Source organism: Macrobrachium rosenbergii, chromosome 41, assembly GCF_040412425.1.
Source record: "Macrobrachium rosenbergii isolate ZJJX-2024 chromosome 41, ASM4041242v1, whole genome shotgun sequence".
Taxonomy (NCBI): domain Eukaryota; kingdom Metazoa; phylum Arthropoda; class Malacostraca; order Decapoda; family Palaemonidae; genus Macrobrachium; species Macrobrachium rosenbergii.
This window is the reverse complement of record NC_089781.1, coordinates 41,848,293-41,866,497: the sequence shown is the minus strand read 5'-3', so window position 1 is coordinate 41,866,497 and position 18,205 is coordinate 41,848,293. Positions and strand designations below refer to the sequence as shown.

Sequence of the window (18,205 nt, the reverse complement as noted above, 5' to 3'; positions counted from 1 at the left end):
GATGTAAATTTAGGTTAAATTTATATAATCATATCTTTATGAATAATATTTCTAAAATGCCCCATTGCTAAGCTAGCAAAGTATAAGAATCAGTTCTTAAAGCAATTGGACAGGACGTATTAACTGAAAATTTATATAGCTTTGATTTATGGGAAGTAGATTCTGTTCCTAGTATAAGTTATATTTAAATAAAAATACCTAGGAATTTCATTCCAGTTACAGAATGTACTAAATTATTTCAAAGTAAGATGAAGTGGTTCATTTTTTTAACATTTTCTGTCTATTTGAAGGGAATGTTTATTTTGAAACTGCTGTAATATATGTCTGTGTCTGTTCTTCACGCAAAAACGTTAAAACAAAAGGTACGGTTTAGTTCGTTTTCTCTGCACCGTTTTCCTTAACACTGACTATCTTAACAACAACACTGGTTTCGAAGACATTATTTCGGTGAAGAAGAATGGGCGCAAAAGATACCAAAGACACCTAACAGAGACTCAGTAAAACACTGGTACCTATGCAATTAAAAACAATGGATTTAGACGTCCGGAAGCGCAAGTGATAAATTTTAATAAATTAATTGTGGTCTCCGATACGAGCAACGTGAAGGCTTCAGCGTTGGAGTAAGAGACATGCGCAGAAAACCATGGATTTGGAACCTACAAAACTTGAAGACCCTTGACTTCATGGCTACACTAGAGGTTCCTCGCGATTTTTAAAGGAAACGGTTAGCCGCAGTGATCATTACTCACAGGTTGAGTGACAGTAGTAAACGGAAGAGGCAAGAAATTCTGAAGGCGTTGCTAAAGTGAGTTTCGAAGTCAAGAGAAGTTGTGCGCACAATCGAGGTGAAAACTGACGAAGCCCGACAAATAAGTATTCGATGAGGTCTCCTGTAGCTAAATCCCTCTCAAACACCTCTGGAAGGTCTCAAGAATACATAGATGCGTACAGATACGCCAGTGTAATTATTGGTAATGATTAACAAAATGAACGGAACAGTCACCTTAGGCCGTTGATCCAAGAATTCGATGGTAAAAGAAACTGATGATAAACCAGTATATATATAGCGGTATGAGAATATTTGAACCTGCCGTATTTTCTTAAAATATATGCAGTTATATCAGTCTTTAAAACTCATTCATTGTTGTTGGTAATAGGCTGCTACTGTTTGGGGAGAGAGAGAGAGAGAGAGAGAGAGAGAGAGAGAGAGAGGGAGAGAGAGAGATTAATATGGGAGCGATAGCCCGGGGGGGAGTGTAAAGAGATGGTTGGAGGCTCTGTTTCAGTGCCAACAAAGACACTTTTGTGACTACCAGAGCCAGTCCTCGAGCTCTGATCAGCAGACGAGGGGGGTGGGGGTGGGGGTGGGGGAGACAGGCTTAGAAGTGCCCTTTCCCTCCCATGCTATGCTATGCTATCACCCAGCGCCACACCGCAGCTGCATGACTCCCTCTTCCTAATGAGATATAAGTAATGCTTTCGCAGACATGCGCCGTTCTTTTGTGTGAGAAAGAGGGAGAGAATGTTTGCAAAGTTACCATATGAAGATTTCTGGTGCAAACAACCGAGAGCATTTTTGAACAGGTCTAGTTTTTTCATTTAAGTGCATAGAAGCCAAAACTTTTCACAGCCGATCAAGAAATAATTATAAAAAAGAAGAAGAGGAAGAAAAAAAAAAGTCACCTTACTATAAGCCTTACTAGATACACTGTGATACTGAAATGTGTACAGCTGTTGAATGCCATGAAGTCGGGATGAAAGAGAAAAGGCGACCAGGGGCTAACCTACGTAAGCGATATCTGCTGACAGCGCAATTACCTTTTATGTTGAAAATTGACCGACAAATCTAACGTAAGAACAAGGACTATATTCTTAAGCCTTAAAGGCTAGTTTTAGACATTTACATTATTCACATAAAACTGTTGTTCCTTCACAGGATAGCAGATCAATAAATAGTTAACAATTTAACACTGGTAAGCAGACAGCGACTGTCTTTTCACAACTGCGCATTTCGGAGAATATGGAAGAAAGAACGATAAGCTAAATCTTAAAAAAAAAGAAAAAAAAAATATGATGCTTGTATTAATGCTGTCTCCTGTTACTGAAAGATGAACTTTATAAAACTGTCCAACACTGCCTTGCCCTCCAGAGATGTGCGTAGCTGACTATTTTCTAACAAATCTGTTTAAGCTTTGTGAAAGAAAAATCTTTTTATCTCACTCTCTCACTTTCTTTTCTATGAGTGATTGCTCAAGTACCTGATCAAACTCCGTGAAATAAAAACTCTTCTTCGAGATAGACGTCTTCTTGTGAGAAATAGAGAAGACCAAACTAGTAAACATCATTCCTTTCATTACATTACAATTACATAACAGACAAAGTAAAGGCAGTTATATAGTTAAGGCCAACATTGCGATAATGGCCGTGCCCTGACACGGCCTCATCATCACTTCCCACTTGAGCTCGACGTGGATACTCCGGCTGAAACACTATAAACATCCACGAGTGGTTGCCGAATAATAAGCGCATTTGTATACACAAGCAAAACATTGGTTGTAAAGAGAGATCCCACGAAGCCAGTGCAGCTCAACTCAGCCACAGAAACATAAATGCTAGCGATGACAACGTGGAACTCGGGAACTTTCTAATGACACGCATAAATTCTCCCACATGGCACGAATTTTCAGTACATACACATCTTCAATAAACCTACAAAATATTTGTTATAATAAACTAAATAACAGATTTTAAATGACCACTCAATTTCCATGCAGGTACAACGAAGCTTATATAGATGCAAAAGAAATCGATTTCATCTTTTTGCCTTGACGATTTACTTCTTAACTGTGTTTACGGAAGTCACATCTGACGTGTCTTTGGTAAGCAGTACCACGCGCACACTTTATGCAAATACTGCCTCTCGATGATTGTGCCGAGTTCATTTCATTCGCTAAATCTCACAACTACCTGGGAAGCAAGAATAACATCACACCCTGCACGTTTCCTTGGGCGATAAATGAATGCAAGAAGATGAGCTATGCTCGCTAAGAGAGGAGTTAATCTCTCTCTCTCTCTCTCTCTTATTTTTCGGCTGAGATCACGGAACAACACGAGAGGTTTGCAATGAAGTAATTCTTTTCTGGTTTTAATCATGCAGTAATTGTTCGAAAGAAAAAAGAGATTAATGAATAACACATGATACTGAATAGGGCAGTGTCTAATGGCAATAAAAGACAATTAAAGGAGACAATAAAAGGAGACCGTCATTATCTTAATTTTATTTGTTAGCACTTTCGTAACTCTAAAAATAAACCTAACTTCTTTTCAGCTGGAAAAAGGTGTGGAAAATCTAAGGTTTTATATGAATGCAGTAATAAATTACGAGTAAAATGAAAGTATTTCGAGACGATACGTATCGAAAGGGTTAAAATCACCTCTCACTCTCACGTGATCATTACAGCAAATCTCATCAATGCGCTCACTCTGATCTATCTCTGAAGTCATATATGAGAAGCTTAAGGTTTAATTCTCGTCTAAAAAAAATAGTTTCCACATCTACGAGTATTTCAATATCCTTCTTTCATTTTCTAATACATTCGCCGCTAAACGTACCAGTCAATTGACACTTGCAATCGACTGGTTGTTATATCAAGACAGATTAACAATCACCATATTTACAGCCATACGAAGTGCAAAGAGTGACTCCTATATGCATATATATATATATATATATATATATATATATATATATATATATATATATATATATATATATATATATATATATATATATATATATATATATATATATATATATATATATATATATATATATATATATATATATATATATATATATATATATATATATATATATATATATATTGGTATGTGACATGTTTAAGCCATGGCATGAAAAAGAAGTAAAAGACCAAATATAAAAAAAAAAACAGGATAGGCAAAAAATAAATAAATAAATAAATAAATAAATAAATACATAAAATCTCAACGAATCTGATATAAAGCAGGCCTTTGATTTAGATTTACGCAAGACTGATGAAATATTTTCAAGGTTACACTATAATATAAAATGTTAACAACAACCTCGTCATTTAGTAAGAATGTCTCATCAGTCATTCAACTCCGAAAGAAGGTAATACTGAAACTAGAAACGAAGTAAGCAGTCAGACTGAGGCGCGCCACTTTCCCCTCTTCAAATTGGATGAGCACTCCAATGACCAAGTTTGGTTTTTTTTCTTACCTGACACCGGTAAGTGAAGTGAGCAACTCCTACAGAGGAGGATACAAGGAGGATGAGTAGATATGCATTTTCCGTTTTTTATTCTTTTTCACCACATCTTTTGATAGAATGAGAATAATAAACAACTATTCTTAAGACAGGAGTACTGTAGAAGGGGATGAAGAGGGAGGCCAAGAGAAGGCAGCAGAGGCTCAGAGGAAGGCGAGGCAGCACTCAGTTGGAATCTTAGCACACGGGAGAGGTTAAAGTTAAGTATATCTTAGTTCAACCAGACCACTGAGCTGATTAACAGCTCTCCTAGGGCTGGCCTGAAGGATTAGATTTATTTTTTCGTGGCTAAGAACCAATTGGTTACCTAGCAACGGGACCTACAGCTTATTGTGGAATCCGAACCACATTATTGCGAGAAATGAATTTCTATCACCAGAAACAAATTCCTCTTGTTCTTCGCTGGCCGGTCGGAGATTCGAACTCGCGACCAACAGAGTGGTAGTTGAGAACGGAACCCGCTCACCCAGCGAGGAACTACGGGAGAGGTAAAAGGACGTTTGAAACAGCAAAATGGTCGCACAGAGGTAATAAAGGTCTGAAAGCATAAAGTATTTAAAAGGTGAAAGTAGAATAATTCAAGATAAAGAGAAAGAAACAGCGGAAGGATGGAGGCAGTTTTTCAGAAATCTTCTAATGAAAAAAATATAACTGGAACTCGTGGATGTTGATGTGACGGCGATCAGTTGTGAATATGACATAGAAAGAGATTTGGGAGGGTAATACGGCAACGGGACCCTTCAGAATAACAAGCGGTTTGTTAAAAGCAGCTGGGGACTGGTATAGCAGTTAGCCAAAGGATGTGGAAACATCAAGAGGAGGGGGAGGAGGTGGGATCCGAAGAATGGGGAGAGAGCTTTAAAAGAGGAAGGCGCCAAGGAAAAGGTAATGCGATACAGCAGAATGTAGAGGGTGGGGGTGGGGGAGCAGTGCTGGAAGAACGGTAAAACAAAATATATAACTTCAACAATTGCAGATTTGGTTTCGTACTAAGCACATTAACCAAAGAGACGTTCTTTTTGATAGGTTAACTACTAGAGTAGTACCACGTAGCAGCTAAGAGCTAGATTTGATATGGCCTCGTGAGAAGCTAATTTATTGGATACCCCCTCCCGCCCTGTGAGAGGCGCAGCATCAAAAAAGATTCATATACAGGCTAGAGTGAAGACAATGACAGGCATGCAAGAAGAATGCTGGAGTCGCGTCCACCAAGGACCAGCAATGAGGAAGCAAAGGAAAGAGAGCATTAAAGAGGACCCTGTGAAGTGCCGGATGCAAATGACCAGGTATTAAAAACAGAAAGATCATGAAAGTAACAATGTCTTGTTTTTCTCTCAAGGGAATAATAATAATAATAATAATAATAATAATAATAATAATAATAATAATAATAATAATAATAATAATAATACTATATTCTATTGTTCCAAGCCAATAGGTAATGAACTTGCTTAATAAGTTCCACAGAACAGGAAGTCCAAACATGAAGAAAAGAAAAACAGTGCAAAGGAGAAAAACCAAGGAGTTTTTATAGGTATGGTCAGAAATGTCAATGTAAATTTAAAGTATACAAAACAGATAAATAAATAAACAAATGGGCACAAGAGACTATGCGGAAGTTTACCCTCAAGCAGGGAACTCGACCGTAATAGTACTAAAGAGAATGGGGCTCAGGCCAAGGGTCAAGGACATTCTGGTGTAAGGTCACTTCTGGCGCCAGACAACTAAACATTGCATTTGTGAGAACACAGCAGCCACAAACTGCAGCACAAATGCCAATCAATAAATAAGAGACTACGATTCTGCACGCGACAAGACGAGGACACTTCTAAAGAAAATGGAAGATAGTATTCAGAAAAGGGGAGACTACGTAATGCGAGACTCTTGGTTGGCGTGCGATGGAAAGATCATACCGCAAATTCATTTGCTGGATAGGGAATTGGGATTTCAAAGACTGAGATGGTTCGGACACGTGGGAGAAAAGGAGTACAGCAAACAGATGAAGAATGGGTAGAAATGAAGTGGCAGGACGCCAGCCAAGAAAGTGGAACGTCCAAGAAAGTGGAAAATCTGATGCTAAAACTTCGGTGGTTAACATTGAATTCTTCTTGCAGTAACCACTGAAACGCTCATGAAACTCGGTTTTGGTTTATCCACACTTCGTGACGCTCTGAAAGGCAATAGTCTCAACGATAAATCCCCGTCTGATGCCACGGCGACCAACTTCAGTAATTGAGCTATAGGCAGCAGCTCCGTTAGCCGGAGCTCGTGGTCATCTAGGGGATGAATTACACTTAGGCTATGTGTGAACAAATAGCAAACATCCTTATTTGAAAATTAACACAAATATGACGGTTAATAGTATGGGACTATTGGATTTCTTGGCACCTCTCACTGAAAGTTGTGACAAAGAGAGAGAGAGAGAGAGAGAGAGACATAGACACACACACACTATATATATATATATATATATATATATATATATATATATATATATATATATATATATATATATATATATATATATATATATATATATATATATATATATATATATATATATATATATATATATGAGGGTACAAGAAGCTATCAACTTCGGACGGGTCATCTCGAAACCTTTTGGCTCAAAAACCGGATGTTAGCTTCTGTCCATTGTTCATAACGGGCGACATGCTTAGACCTTCGTTTCTGCAAGCTGGTCACATATTGCACTCTTAGGTCATTCACATCTGTCTGATAACCATTAGGTGGAAAACGCTCCGAAAGAGAACGAAGGCGGCTGATAGACAGAAACCCAAGTGAGAGGGTCTACTCATTCAGTCTGGCTCTCTGCCAGCATTCCGCTAAAATGATGGCGACCCTCATAGTCCGGGTTCTAGTTATCTCAATACGTCAGGGGAAATACAACAAAATTTAACCAGTCGAAATACCCAACAATATAAATCTAAAAGATATGCAGTCAAAATGACATGTAATTAAGAAACCTCTGCCCATCCGATGCGTTCGGAATATCAGATACTCGAAGGAATTCTCTCAAGAACTGGAAGAGTCTACAGGGCAGCAAAGCGGAAATTACTGATGACTTTCTGTAATAGCTCACAGTGGATATTCATATGACCATGTCCCAAAGCACTTATATGAGAAAGATAATCGGAAAAGACAAAAGAAAACTAGAGAGAAATGCAATCGAAAACTAGAAAGAACTCACGGAGTGCATACCTCAAATAAAAAAAAATGTTCAAGCAGAGAGAAGGTAACTACCGTCACACATTGCCGAAGAGGTAATTGTTACTTATAATCTAGGATGAGGGCGAACAGGCATTAAATGTATAAAGGTTGGAATAATCTAAATACACAAACTTGGAGCTGCATTCTGCTCTTGATCCATCTTTAAACTAGTCAACTCCACCTTGGCACATGGCCCACCATAACATATTCATAGACATCCAGAAATAATTTCTGAAATATCTCGTGGTCAAACAAATAAACATGTGAGAACACCTAACGTAAACATCACTACTATCTCGAATCCATTGCTGACAGTCAGGTGGTAAACTTCATTTTTGTGGCTGTTTTGTTTCTACTAAATTTAACACACAACACACACACACAAATACACACACACACACACACACACACACACACACACACACATATATATAAATATATATATATATATATATATATATATATATATATATATATATATATAATATATAAAGACAAAATCCACGTTCTCTTTCCTTCGTAGATTTTGTCTTTATTTATATATTCATCACGTTCCATATTTTCGTGATTCAGTTATACATACATACATACATACATACATACATACATACATACATACATATATATTCTTATGCTGTGGTTTTCATAATGCAGTAATCTCCCCGTGTGTATGGGTGAGTTGTTGTATAACTATGATTTTGTGTTCAGATACGCGTATACCGTAAAAGAGTTATAGGTAAAATGATTGAATGCTCTATGTCTTGAGACGCTGTATAGCTAGAGAGGATGTGAGTGGCGCTAAGAGAGAGAGAACCCTTGTTCGTTGTATAGAGAGCGTTTGTTAGTCAATTTCAAAACTGCTGAAGTAATGCATTCCATTGGGACGCGATCAAAACACTGTGGAAAGACCTACCACGTAGATAGACGCCCATACAGAGGAGTCGAGACTCAGAGACCAAAAAGCGTTGTGGAAAGGAGCTGCGTTTTTCCGCTCCGCGTCTCTCTCTCTCTCTCTCTCTCTCTCGCTCGCTCGCTCGCTCTCGGGATTACGAATGTCCCGTTTTAATGTAATTGATATTTTGGTAGACGATGGTCACTCATATTCTTTAACTGTTTAATTCCTTAGTAAATGTGTCTGAGTTATCTGAACAGTGTATTTTATTAAGTGTGTGTGTAACGGCGCCTGGTTAAAGACACGAAGCATTTGGTACCAAGGTATTGTAATATAGTTATTGGGTTTCAGTGCACTGAAAATAATATCTGCAGTGGTTATATGTAAAGATACCTTTTCACTTTTTAATATTTTTTCGTGTTATATGTTTTATGCTTTATCTTTTGAAGAATTTTTCTTTTATACATATATGTGATGAGTTTGCTATTGCCTTAATTTTTGCTTTACATTTTTGATATTTAATCTTTTGCAGAGTATATTTCTGTGTCTTTGTATCCACATTTTTACATGATTGATTTATTTGCATTATTTTGTTTAACACTTGGGAATTAATTTACTTACAGTATATTTTCTTTCAATCAAGTTTTGTTATTTAATAATTTAAATCTTTCTTGAATAATTTTTGATGAATTAATAAATTAATTTCTGATTTAATTTTGACTGATGATTAATTCAGATTTAATCCAATTTTGTTTTGTTTTCCAGTAATAATAAATTTCCTGAGACTGTTAATGTCATGTATAATCTTTGAGTTTAGAAATAAATTTTTGTATTTAAAATATTATATCAGAGTTTCATTCATTGACCCACCAGTAATCTTGATTTGAATTAGAGATAGAGTGGTAAGTGAGATGTTTTCCTTCAAGTAATTGAAGTGAGCTCGAACCAGGGAAATGAAATAAATGGAAATATTTGAACTTTATAATGTTAATGGAGTGATGCCTTAGATTTTACCTCACACCTGTTTAACGAACTTAATCTGCTTTCTTTCATGATTGATAAGTTTTACAAGGGATCACTGTTGCCTTTAGAGAAATCAGTCGTCTTTTATGTGTGATGAGGTTCAGGTGTCTGGCTTTTGTGAGGTAACTATAATTGTTGAATAAATGGTAAGTTTGGTAATCAAATATCAAGCACTTAGATACCAGGTTTGATTTAAAGAACAGACACTGGACACTCCAGGGTCACCATATATAAATGGTGCACTAGACTGGACCATTTCCCCCCATATATAAATGGTGCCTTAGACTCCGGGACAAGCACTTAGATATCAGGTTTGATTTGAAGAACAGACACTGGACACTTCGTCACAATATATATATATTCAATTATAGGACTTTCCTATTAGTTGGGCTAGCTCCAGAAGGAACTAACTTTTCGGTTCTTCAGTAAGTATGTTGGTGTAAGGTCCCTACCCATGTTACATTTCCTAGAAACTCTCGTGACCCCGTGTAGCATAATTTTCTCTATTTTAAACAGGCTTTCCAGAAAACAAACTAAAATATTTTAGTTTTTGAGAAAAGACCTAAGACATTTTTAAAAATGGATTAGAAACCCTGTCCGATTAACCATTCTGTCTGTCCAGAAAAGATTACCGATGATATATCTATTTACCTTTCAATGAAGAGCAAATATGGTGAGAAGTGGCTCAGATAGACATCAGTCAAAGGTTTGAAGAAGTAGTTCTGTTTTGTCTAAAGGATAGTCAACGGTTTTCCATCATAGTCGCTAGTAGGGATAATAGCGGAACTACTAAATGCAGCTACTAAATGGAATGATGATCTGAGTCCACCATAAATGAGTATGAGGTATTTCTTATCTATAGTGAAATTATTAATTTCTCACCGGAAATATCTGAGCTTTGTTTGCCTCGGGCAGTGTTCAGAAAAGTTCTCTAAGTTCCGTGTTACGATTACAACGACATGATTAACTTGGTCTGTTTATCCTGGTATCCCGGTCAACAAGAATCATCGAATCAAAGATGAGAATTAGTCTAAAACCGATAGCTTTCCTTGGAAAGGAATGTAAAAAATTCTGGGGCAGAGACCGGCATCATGCCTTCATGGATTAAAGGTTAGAATAAATATCAGTTACCTATACAGCTGCCAAATTATGTTCTATTATTTGCCAGTTGTCAAAACACTTTAAACCAGAGGTCACTCATTAGTGGTACTGGGAGTGCAATGATTAATCCAAATGTCCATTACTATGGAATAATGGTCTGAGGCTGCAATAAACAGACGCTGAGTTCAACTATAACTGGAACACCTGTTAGAACTAGATCCAGTCCTTTGCCAGAAATATGAGTGGTCTCTTTTATAAGCTGGATGCCAAAAGACTGACAGAATTCGAGCTGACATGCCCCACTGATCAGTTAGACCAGAAGCAAGACAATTACCATAAAGGTAAAACTCCTAGATGACCAAAGGGACTATACCAAGACCAGTTCTAAGCAACTAGACACCACTGTTAGAGATACGAAACACTCGCTAGACAGATACATTGTACTTGCAGGTGTTTCCTGCTCTACAGGTAACATCCATGCCTTCAACAATAATGCTATATTTAAAATCAAGACTCTTTATGTCAAAAGATTTGCTTTGACTCTCTAAAGGAAAACTACATTAGCAACATCAAGCTGCACGCAGTCAAGGAAGCTACAGAGATGACCAACAGTATTTCAAGAGAAATTATGTAATTAAAGCATTTTAAACAACTAAGTACTAAACCCCCCAAAATTTGCCAAGCTTTAAATTTCACATACATGCATACATAAAAATAAACTGCTGTGTACGTGTACATTTCGTGCCCTTGGAATTGGAGACGACTATCGGAGATGAATAAAGAACTGATACACACAGCCAATGAGAGCTTGAGCAGCGCATCATGTTATCCATTTCCGTGTACAGTCATGCTCAAATGTCATGCAACATGATTCTTTTGTATCGTCCAAAAGCTCAGATGCAACGGAAAATGTGCGGTTGCCAAGCAATGTTAAACTTTTTTTTACCCCAATGTCATATATGTTGATTATTTTCCCTATAGATTAATAGATATATCTTTTATTCCCTGACATCAATCGTAATTTATGTGAAATGAACTGCATATACTAGCACCTTTTTTGTACAGCTTAGCTCAAAGCTACAAGAAATAGTTATCATATACTGTATAAGAATAGACCTAATAGGCTCAACAGTCATAACAAAATTTTCAAAATAGAAATATAACTTACAAATAACTTTCTTGGAAATTTTGAGTCATAGGCTATGTCCCAACTGCCCATACGTTGCACTAATGATGTATAGGCCAAATAAAAAAATCTAAGGCTTCTGAGATGCAATCTAGTTTACTAAAAGATATATTTTCAGAGACTATCTGTTCTTTGAATAATAAAAGATGATGCTTCTTTAAATTACATCCAAAAAATAGTTATTGATTTAAAGTTATTAGGATTAACGTCAAGGCCTATGCAACAGATTTTTTAAACTAACGAAGAGTGTTATTTTCTTAAAAGTCCTTCTGCTCGATTTTGGTATATAATTGATTCATAAGGAAACCTGAAGTGTAAGAATATGTAGATAGCTTCATATGCTTTCCCGCCACAAATTGTTATTTTAGAGATGTGAATTTTAAGCGTAATGTGTGTTTAGCAAGCAAAGAAAACTAACACACCTAGGCCTAGGAACAAAACCTTGGTGTATACCGAAATGTAGTTGCAAAGGAAGTAGTTAAGAAATATAACACAAATAATTTGATCTTTTATGAAACTACAAACATTCCTGTAACCAATAAAGAATAAATATTTTCAAGATAATTTCATTGTCTTTGCACATTGTGGACATATGTTCCAAATGGTTCATGTTGCCACCACCCAATGGTTATGTACACTCGGCAAGAAAAGTGAAGATACAGTTTTCTTTAGATTTCGTTCATCGAATTTTAATTTTTTTCTTACAGAAAAAACATAATCTCGGTAAATTTACTCTAGAATAGGAAAATACAATGCAACTTATATCATATATGTTAAATCTGCAAAACAAAAACGTTCAGATACTTAAAAACACCATGCATGTCCGAAGTAATCAGAATTTCTCAGATGACTTCGTTCATAGAGGCCTAAAAGATAGTGTGTGGATATCTCGGTGTAGTACTGTTTATCAGAACGGCAATATTTACTCGTTTTCCGTTATGGACAGGCTTATTATTGCATCATCATACGAGGTAATGATAATTTCTTTAATTTTTACACATTCATATTTGTATTTCACGGTGTTAAAAGTCAACTGGAATTAATGGCAGTAAATGTTGCAACAGCTACGGTAAGTTGACCAAATCTATTTAAATCCGCAAGAGCGTTCTCTATGATGTGTGGAGCACTTCGACGGGAAAACACAAGTAACTGGATGTTTCTTGATGTTGCCCTAGTTTCTCTCTCTCTCTCTCCATTGCTAAAACATGCTATACAAATATAGTATCGCTCAATCTCTAAAAGAAAAAAGTAATGAAATAAGTAGCTCTACATATAGGTCTAGGCTTATACAACAGCAACTCTCTCTCTCTCTCCATTGCTAAAACATACTATACAAATATAGTATCGCTCAATCTCTAAAAGAAAAAAAAGTAATGAAATGAGTAGCTCTACATATAGGCCTAGGCTTATACAACAGCAACTCTCTCTCTCCCTCTCCATTGCTAAAACATACTATACAAATATAGTATTGCTCAATCTCTAAAAGAAAAAAAAAAGTAATGAAATGAGTAGCTCTTCATGTAGGCCTAGGCTTATACAACAGCAACTCTCTCTCTCTCTCTCTCTCTCCATTGCTAAAACATACTATACAAATATAGTATCGCTCAATCTCTAAAAGAAAAAAAGTAATGAAATGAGTAGCTCTACATATAGGCCTAGTCTTATACAACAGCAACTCTCTCTCTCTCTCTCTCTCTCTCTCTCATCGTAACATTGCATTCTTTCCTTTATTGTTCCCCACGTTTTTCCTTTGACATTGCTCAAATTTAACTCTTGATTTCACTATGGAAGATCGCGTTTCCGATTATGCAAGCATTCCGTTCATTGTGGTGTCATAAATTCATTTGTGTAAGGTTAATTGGTAGGTTATGCTCAGAACTGTTGCTGCAAATTACAAGTTGAACGAATACTGTAAAGCTTACTACTGCATTTAAGTATCAATGATGTCAGAATCGTAGAATATGATTGAAAGTTATAGGAGGTCAAGCAAAAAACCGACACACTAAGACTGAAGCTCCTCCCCTTTCTAAAGTTGCCAGATATCGCATTATTGAGCAATATATGTCCAAAGATTTAAAAAAACTGTATCTTCACTTTTCTTGCCGAGTGTACACTCGGCAAGGAAAGTGAGGATACAGTTTTCATTAGATTTCGTTCATCGAATTTTAATTTTTTTCTTACAGAAAACACATAATCTCGGTAAATTTACTCTAGAATATGAAAATACAATGCAAATTATATCATATATATTAAATCTGCAAAACAAAAACGTTCAGATACTTAAAAACACCATGGATGTCCGAAGTAATCAGAATTTCTCAGATGACTTCGTTCATAAAGATAGTATGTGGATATCTTGGTGCAGTACTGTTTATCAGAACAGCAATATTTACTCGTTTTCTGTTATGAACAGGCTTATTATTGCATCATCATACGAGGTAATGACAATTTCTTTAATTTTTACACATTTATATTTGTATTTCACGGTGTTAAAGGTCAGCTGGAATTAATGGCAGTAAATGTTGTGACAGCTGGAGGAGGTTGACCAAATCTATTTAAATCCGCAAGAGTGTTCTCTATGATGTGAGTAGCAGCGCGAGAGCCGAGGACTTCGGCGGGAAAACACAAGTAACGGGATGTCTTGACATTGACATTGCCATCTCTCTTCTCTCTCTCTCTCTCTCTCTCTCTCTCTCTCTCTCTCTCTCTCTCTCTCTCCATTGCTAAAACATACTATACAAATATAGTATCGCTCAATATCTAAATGAAAAAAAAGAAAAAAATAACGAAATGAGTAGCTCTACATATAGGCCTAGGCTTACACAACAGCAACTCTCTCTCTCTCTCTCTCTCTCTCTCTCTCTCTCTCTCTCTCTCTCTCTCTCTCTCTCTCTCTCTCCATTGCTAAAACATACTATACAAATATAGTATCGCTCAATCTCTAAAAGAAAACAAAATAATGAAATGAGGAGCTCTACATATAGGTCTAGGCTTACACAACAGCAACTCTCTCTCTCTCTCTCTCTCTCTCTCTCTCTCTCTCTCTCTCTCTCTCTCTCTCTCTCTCATAACATTGCATTCGTTCCTTTATTGTTCCCCACATTTTTTGTTGGACATTGCTCAAATTTAACTCTTGATTTCATTATGGAAGATCGCATTTCCGATTATGCAAGCATTTCGTTCATTGTGGTGTCTTAAATTCATTTGTGTAAGGTTACTTGGTAGGTTATGTCGAAAAATTTTTATTTTGTTCAGAACTGTCGCTGCAAATTACATCTTGAACGAATACTATAAAGCTTACTACTGCATTTAAGTATCAATGATTTCAGAATTGTAGAATATGATTGAAAGTTATGGGAGGTCAAGCGAACAACAAACACAATAAGTCTGAAGCTCCTCCCCTTTCTAAAGTTGCCAGATGTCGCATTATTGAGCAATATACTGTATGTCTAAAGATTTAAAAAAAACTGTATCCTCACTTTCCTTGACAAGTGTACATAAGTCACTCCCACCCATTTTAGCTATAGTAATAATTTCATATTTATTTCTTTATCTTTTTTTCAGCATTGAGGAGTGAAAATACTCATATAGGGCTGTTGAAAGTTTTATGGTTGCAATTAAAGAAAATATCACAATGTTAAGAAAACTTTTTATGACTTTTCTTATCATTTTAACATTTGAGCCTAGGCTGATAAAGACATTTGTTGTCGAATGCATCAGCGCTGAGTGAACGGAAGTTTAAGAAATGCTCTCTCACTGTTTTTATGAAATTTGGTTACACGTAATATTTTCTATCAGTTTTAATATATATGACAGATTTCACTCATGCAAAACACATTATGGACTTTTGTAAAATAATCTTCTTCCGCATTGAAATAAAAGATAAATATGCAGCATGTTAGTTGCCAATTAGTAAATTTTGAACGAAATCCTATGCAATCTTGGAGCATCACCTCTGAGCGTGACTGTACCTTGTTCACGTCAATATAAGACCTAAATGTCGACTGCATTTAAAGGTTTGTAGTTCTTTGATGACTTATTCTCGATTGAGGAATCTATTTTATAATAAGTTCTGAACGAAGGCCCAGAAAATCCCAAGTCTCTTCAAGCGTAGTCTGTCTCTGCTTAATTTGGATAAGACATAAATTGCCGATTGAACGATTGAAGGTAGCTGGCTTTGGATGATATAATTCTGAAAGAATGTCTACTATTAGCTGCAATTGTACTTACTGTGAAGAGCCAACACTTTGGTTGCGTACGTTGTTTGAATTTTTTGTTATACACACACACAGGCATATCTGCGTGCATAGGCCTATATATATATATATATATATATATATATATATATATATATATATATATATATATATATATATATATTATATATATATATATATATATATATATATATATATATATATATATATATATATATATATATATATATAATGTGTTTACATATATAAGAAGTGACAGATGTCAGCTTTAGAAAAGGTTTTCCGTACATGATACATTCCACTCTTAGGTATAAATCTAAAGCCACTTTCATTTCACTCGTAACCTTGGCGACCTGAAGAGAAAATAGCATGGCAATTACTGATACTGTAATTATTTAGAAAGTATACAAGGCTATTATCGTAATATATAATTTCACTATAACATGCAAAATGGTAACATGATAATGTAACCATATGGATATTATAGGAACAGCTTCGTCCTTTCTCCTACTTTCACTTGGCCTTCAAGAGAGAGAGAGAGAGAGAGAGAGAGAGAGAGAGAGAGAGAGAGAGAGAGAGCAGAATGCTTGTAACTGAACTACTGTACAAGTGGTATATCATTTCTTGTCGTCCTTCCAGCGCCAGTATTTTAAATAAGCGCGTTCTTAAAGACTCAACTTTGACAAGTCATAGCTGTTTGTGAATGGGGCCTTTAACAGCATTTGAATTAAAAATGTAAGGCCAACGGAGCGTTATGCCAAGGTTAAGCAAGGCCTAGGCAGTAAACATCAGGGTCATTCTACAGATTTTTTTTTTTTTTGTAGATTTGGCCTCGTGAAAGGGTAATTTATTGGACACCCCCTCCCATCCTGTGAGCGCAGCATCAAAAAAAAAAAAAAAAAAAAGAAGTCACAGACTAATGGTAAAATGGTTTCCAATCTAACAACTGCATACCTCGGAAATCGTTTTCTTTGCGATTCATTCCTTTTCTTTAACATACAAACTCGAGAAGGAACCTCAGCATCATTATGTGCTCTCAAAGTTATCTAAAATCATACTGTTTCATAAACGTGGTTGCCCTTTCACACCGGGACGGAGACATTGATACCATTTATTTCCTGGGTCATCGGACAAATATTGAGGAATTTATTGTGAAGTATTGTGCCAGTCAGTTCCGTTTTCAGTGCTAACTAACTTCATGCACGAGTGTGGTTGTCGATTTCATGTATTCTGTTCAGTGAAAAAAGACTGGTAATTTAAATGGAACCTACGACCAAATCTGCTTAAGAATAACCTCCGAGAGGCTCTCCTGCTTCGTAAACGTTTGCAATGAACATCTGCATTACAAATACCTGAGGAAATAACAGAAACCAAAATAGGGAAAATAACAACAAGTGAAAGAGAAATTCTAGAATACCGCATGAAGCAAATGCCGTCGAACATTTGTAAGTAAGGGACGTCGCAATTAAGGTCGTAATTATAAGTAATTACCGGTGAATACTTGAAATTACTATCAAATGTAACGTACTTAATAGGTATGTTTATTTAGTATAAATATAACATTACACATACAAACATACATACATACATATATATATATATATATATATATATATATATATATATATATATATATATATATATATATATATATATATATATATATGTGTGTGTGTGTGTGTGTGTGTGTGTGTGTGTGTAAGTGTGAAGAGAGAGAGAGAGAGAGAGAGAGAGAGAGAGAGAGAGAGAGAGAGAGAGGCTTACTTTTTATAGCGAGAATTCTGCCATTTTTTTCTCGGAACTGTTAATTCCCAATACAGACAGTGAAACCACGATACGAGTAACTTTTACTGATATAAGGTAATTTTCACCAGAACGCCTTTTCCAGATTTTCTTTTGCAAACCCTCTTTATTTTTCTAGCATACCATACTTTGAAGCATAATTAATTAGAGTTCGCCTGACAGCATTTAATACCATAAATCATCATTTCTGGATTTATCGTACAAGGAATTGGTAAAAAAGTCAGCACTAACAACTTGTAGCCTTTTCATACGTACATGATACCATCGACAGGATCGAATATCGAAAGGTTTCTGTAGAATTTCAGTCACCTCATTACGTACCTGCAAAAAAGGACAACGTTAATCGACGCTCAAACTGTAAAATGCTTCATTCAGGATATGATACAATAAAAAAAAAGGCTTTGCTAAACAGTTCATTAGTACAAATAAATATACAAATTTGG

The 18,205-nt window shown here is 35.9% G+C and overlaps 1 protein-coding gene across 6 annotated transcripts in view; it reads right to left on the bottom strand.

The window, feature by feature from the left end:
* LOC136826829 (uncharacterized) overlaps positions 1 to 18,205 on the bottom strand; it is a 1,026,023-nt gene that overhangs the window by 711,760 nt on the left and 296,058 nt on the right. Inside the window, exon 2 of one of the 6 annotated variants that reach the window (XM_067084293.1) lies at positions 18,018 to 18,083. The exons of the other annotated variants lie outside the window; for them this stretch is intronic. Within the exon in view, the coding sequence (XP_066940394.1) occupies positions 18,018 to 18,083 (66 nt within the window). The remainder of the gene's footprint in view (positions 1 to 18,017; positions 18,084 to 18,205) is intronic. 6 annotated transcript variants of the gene reach the window in all.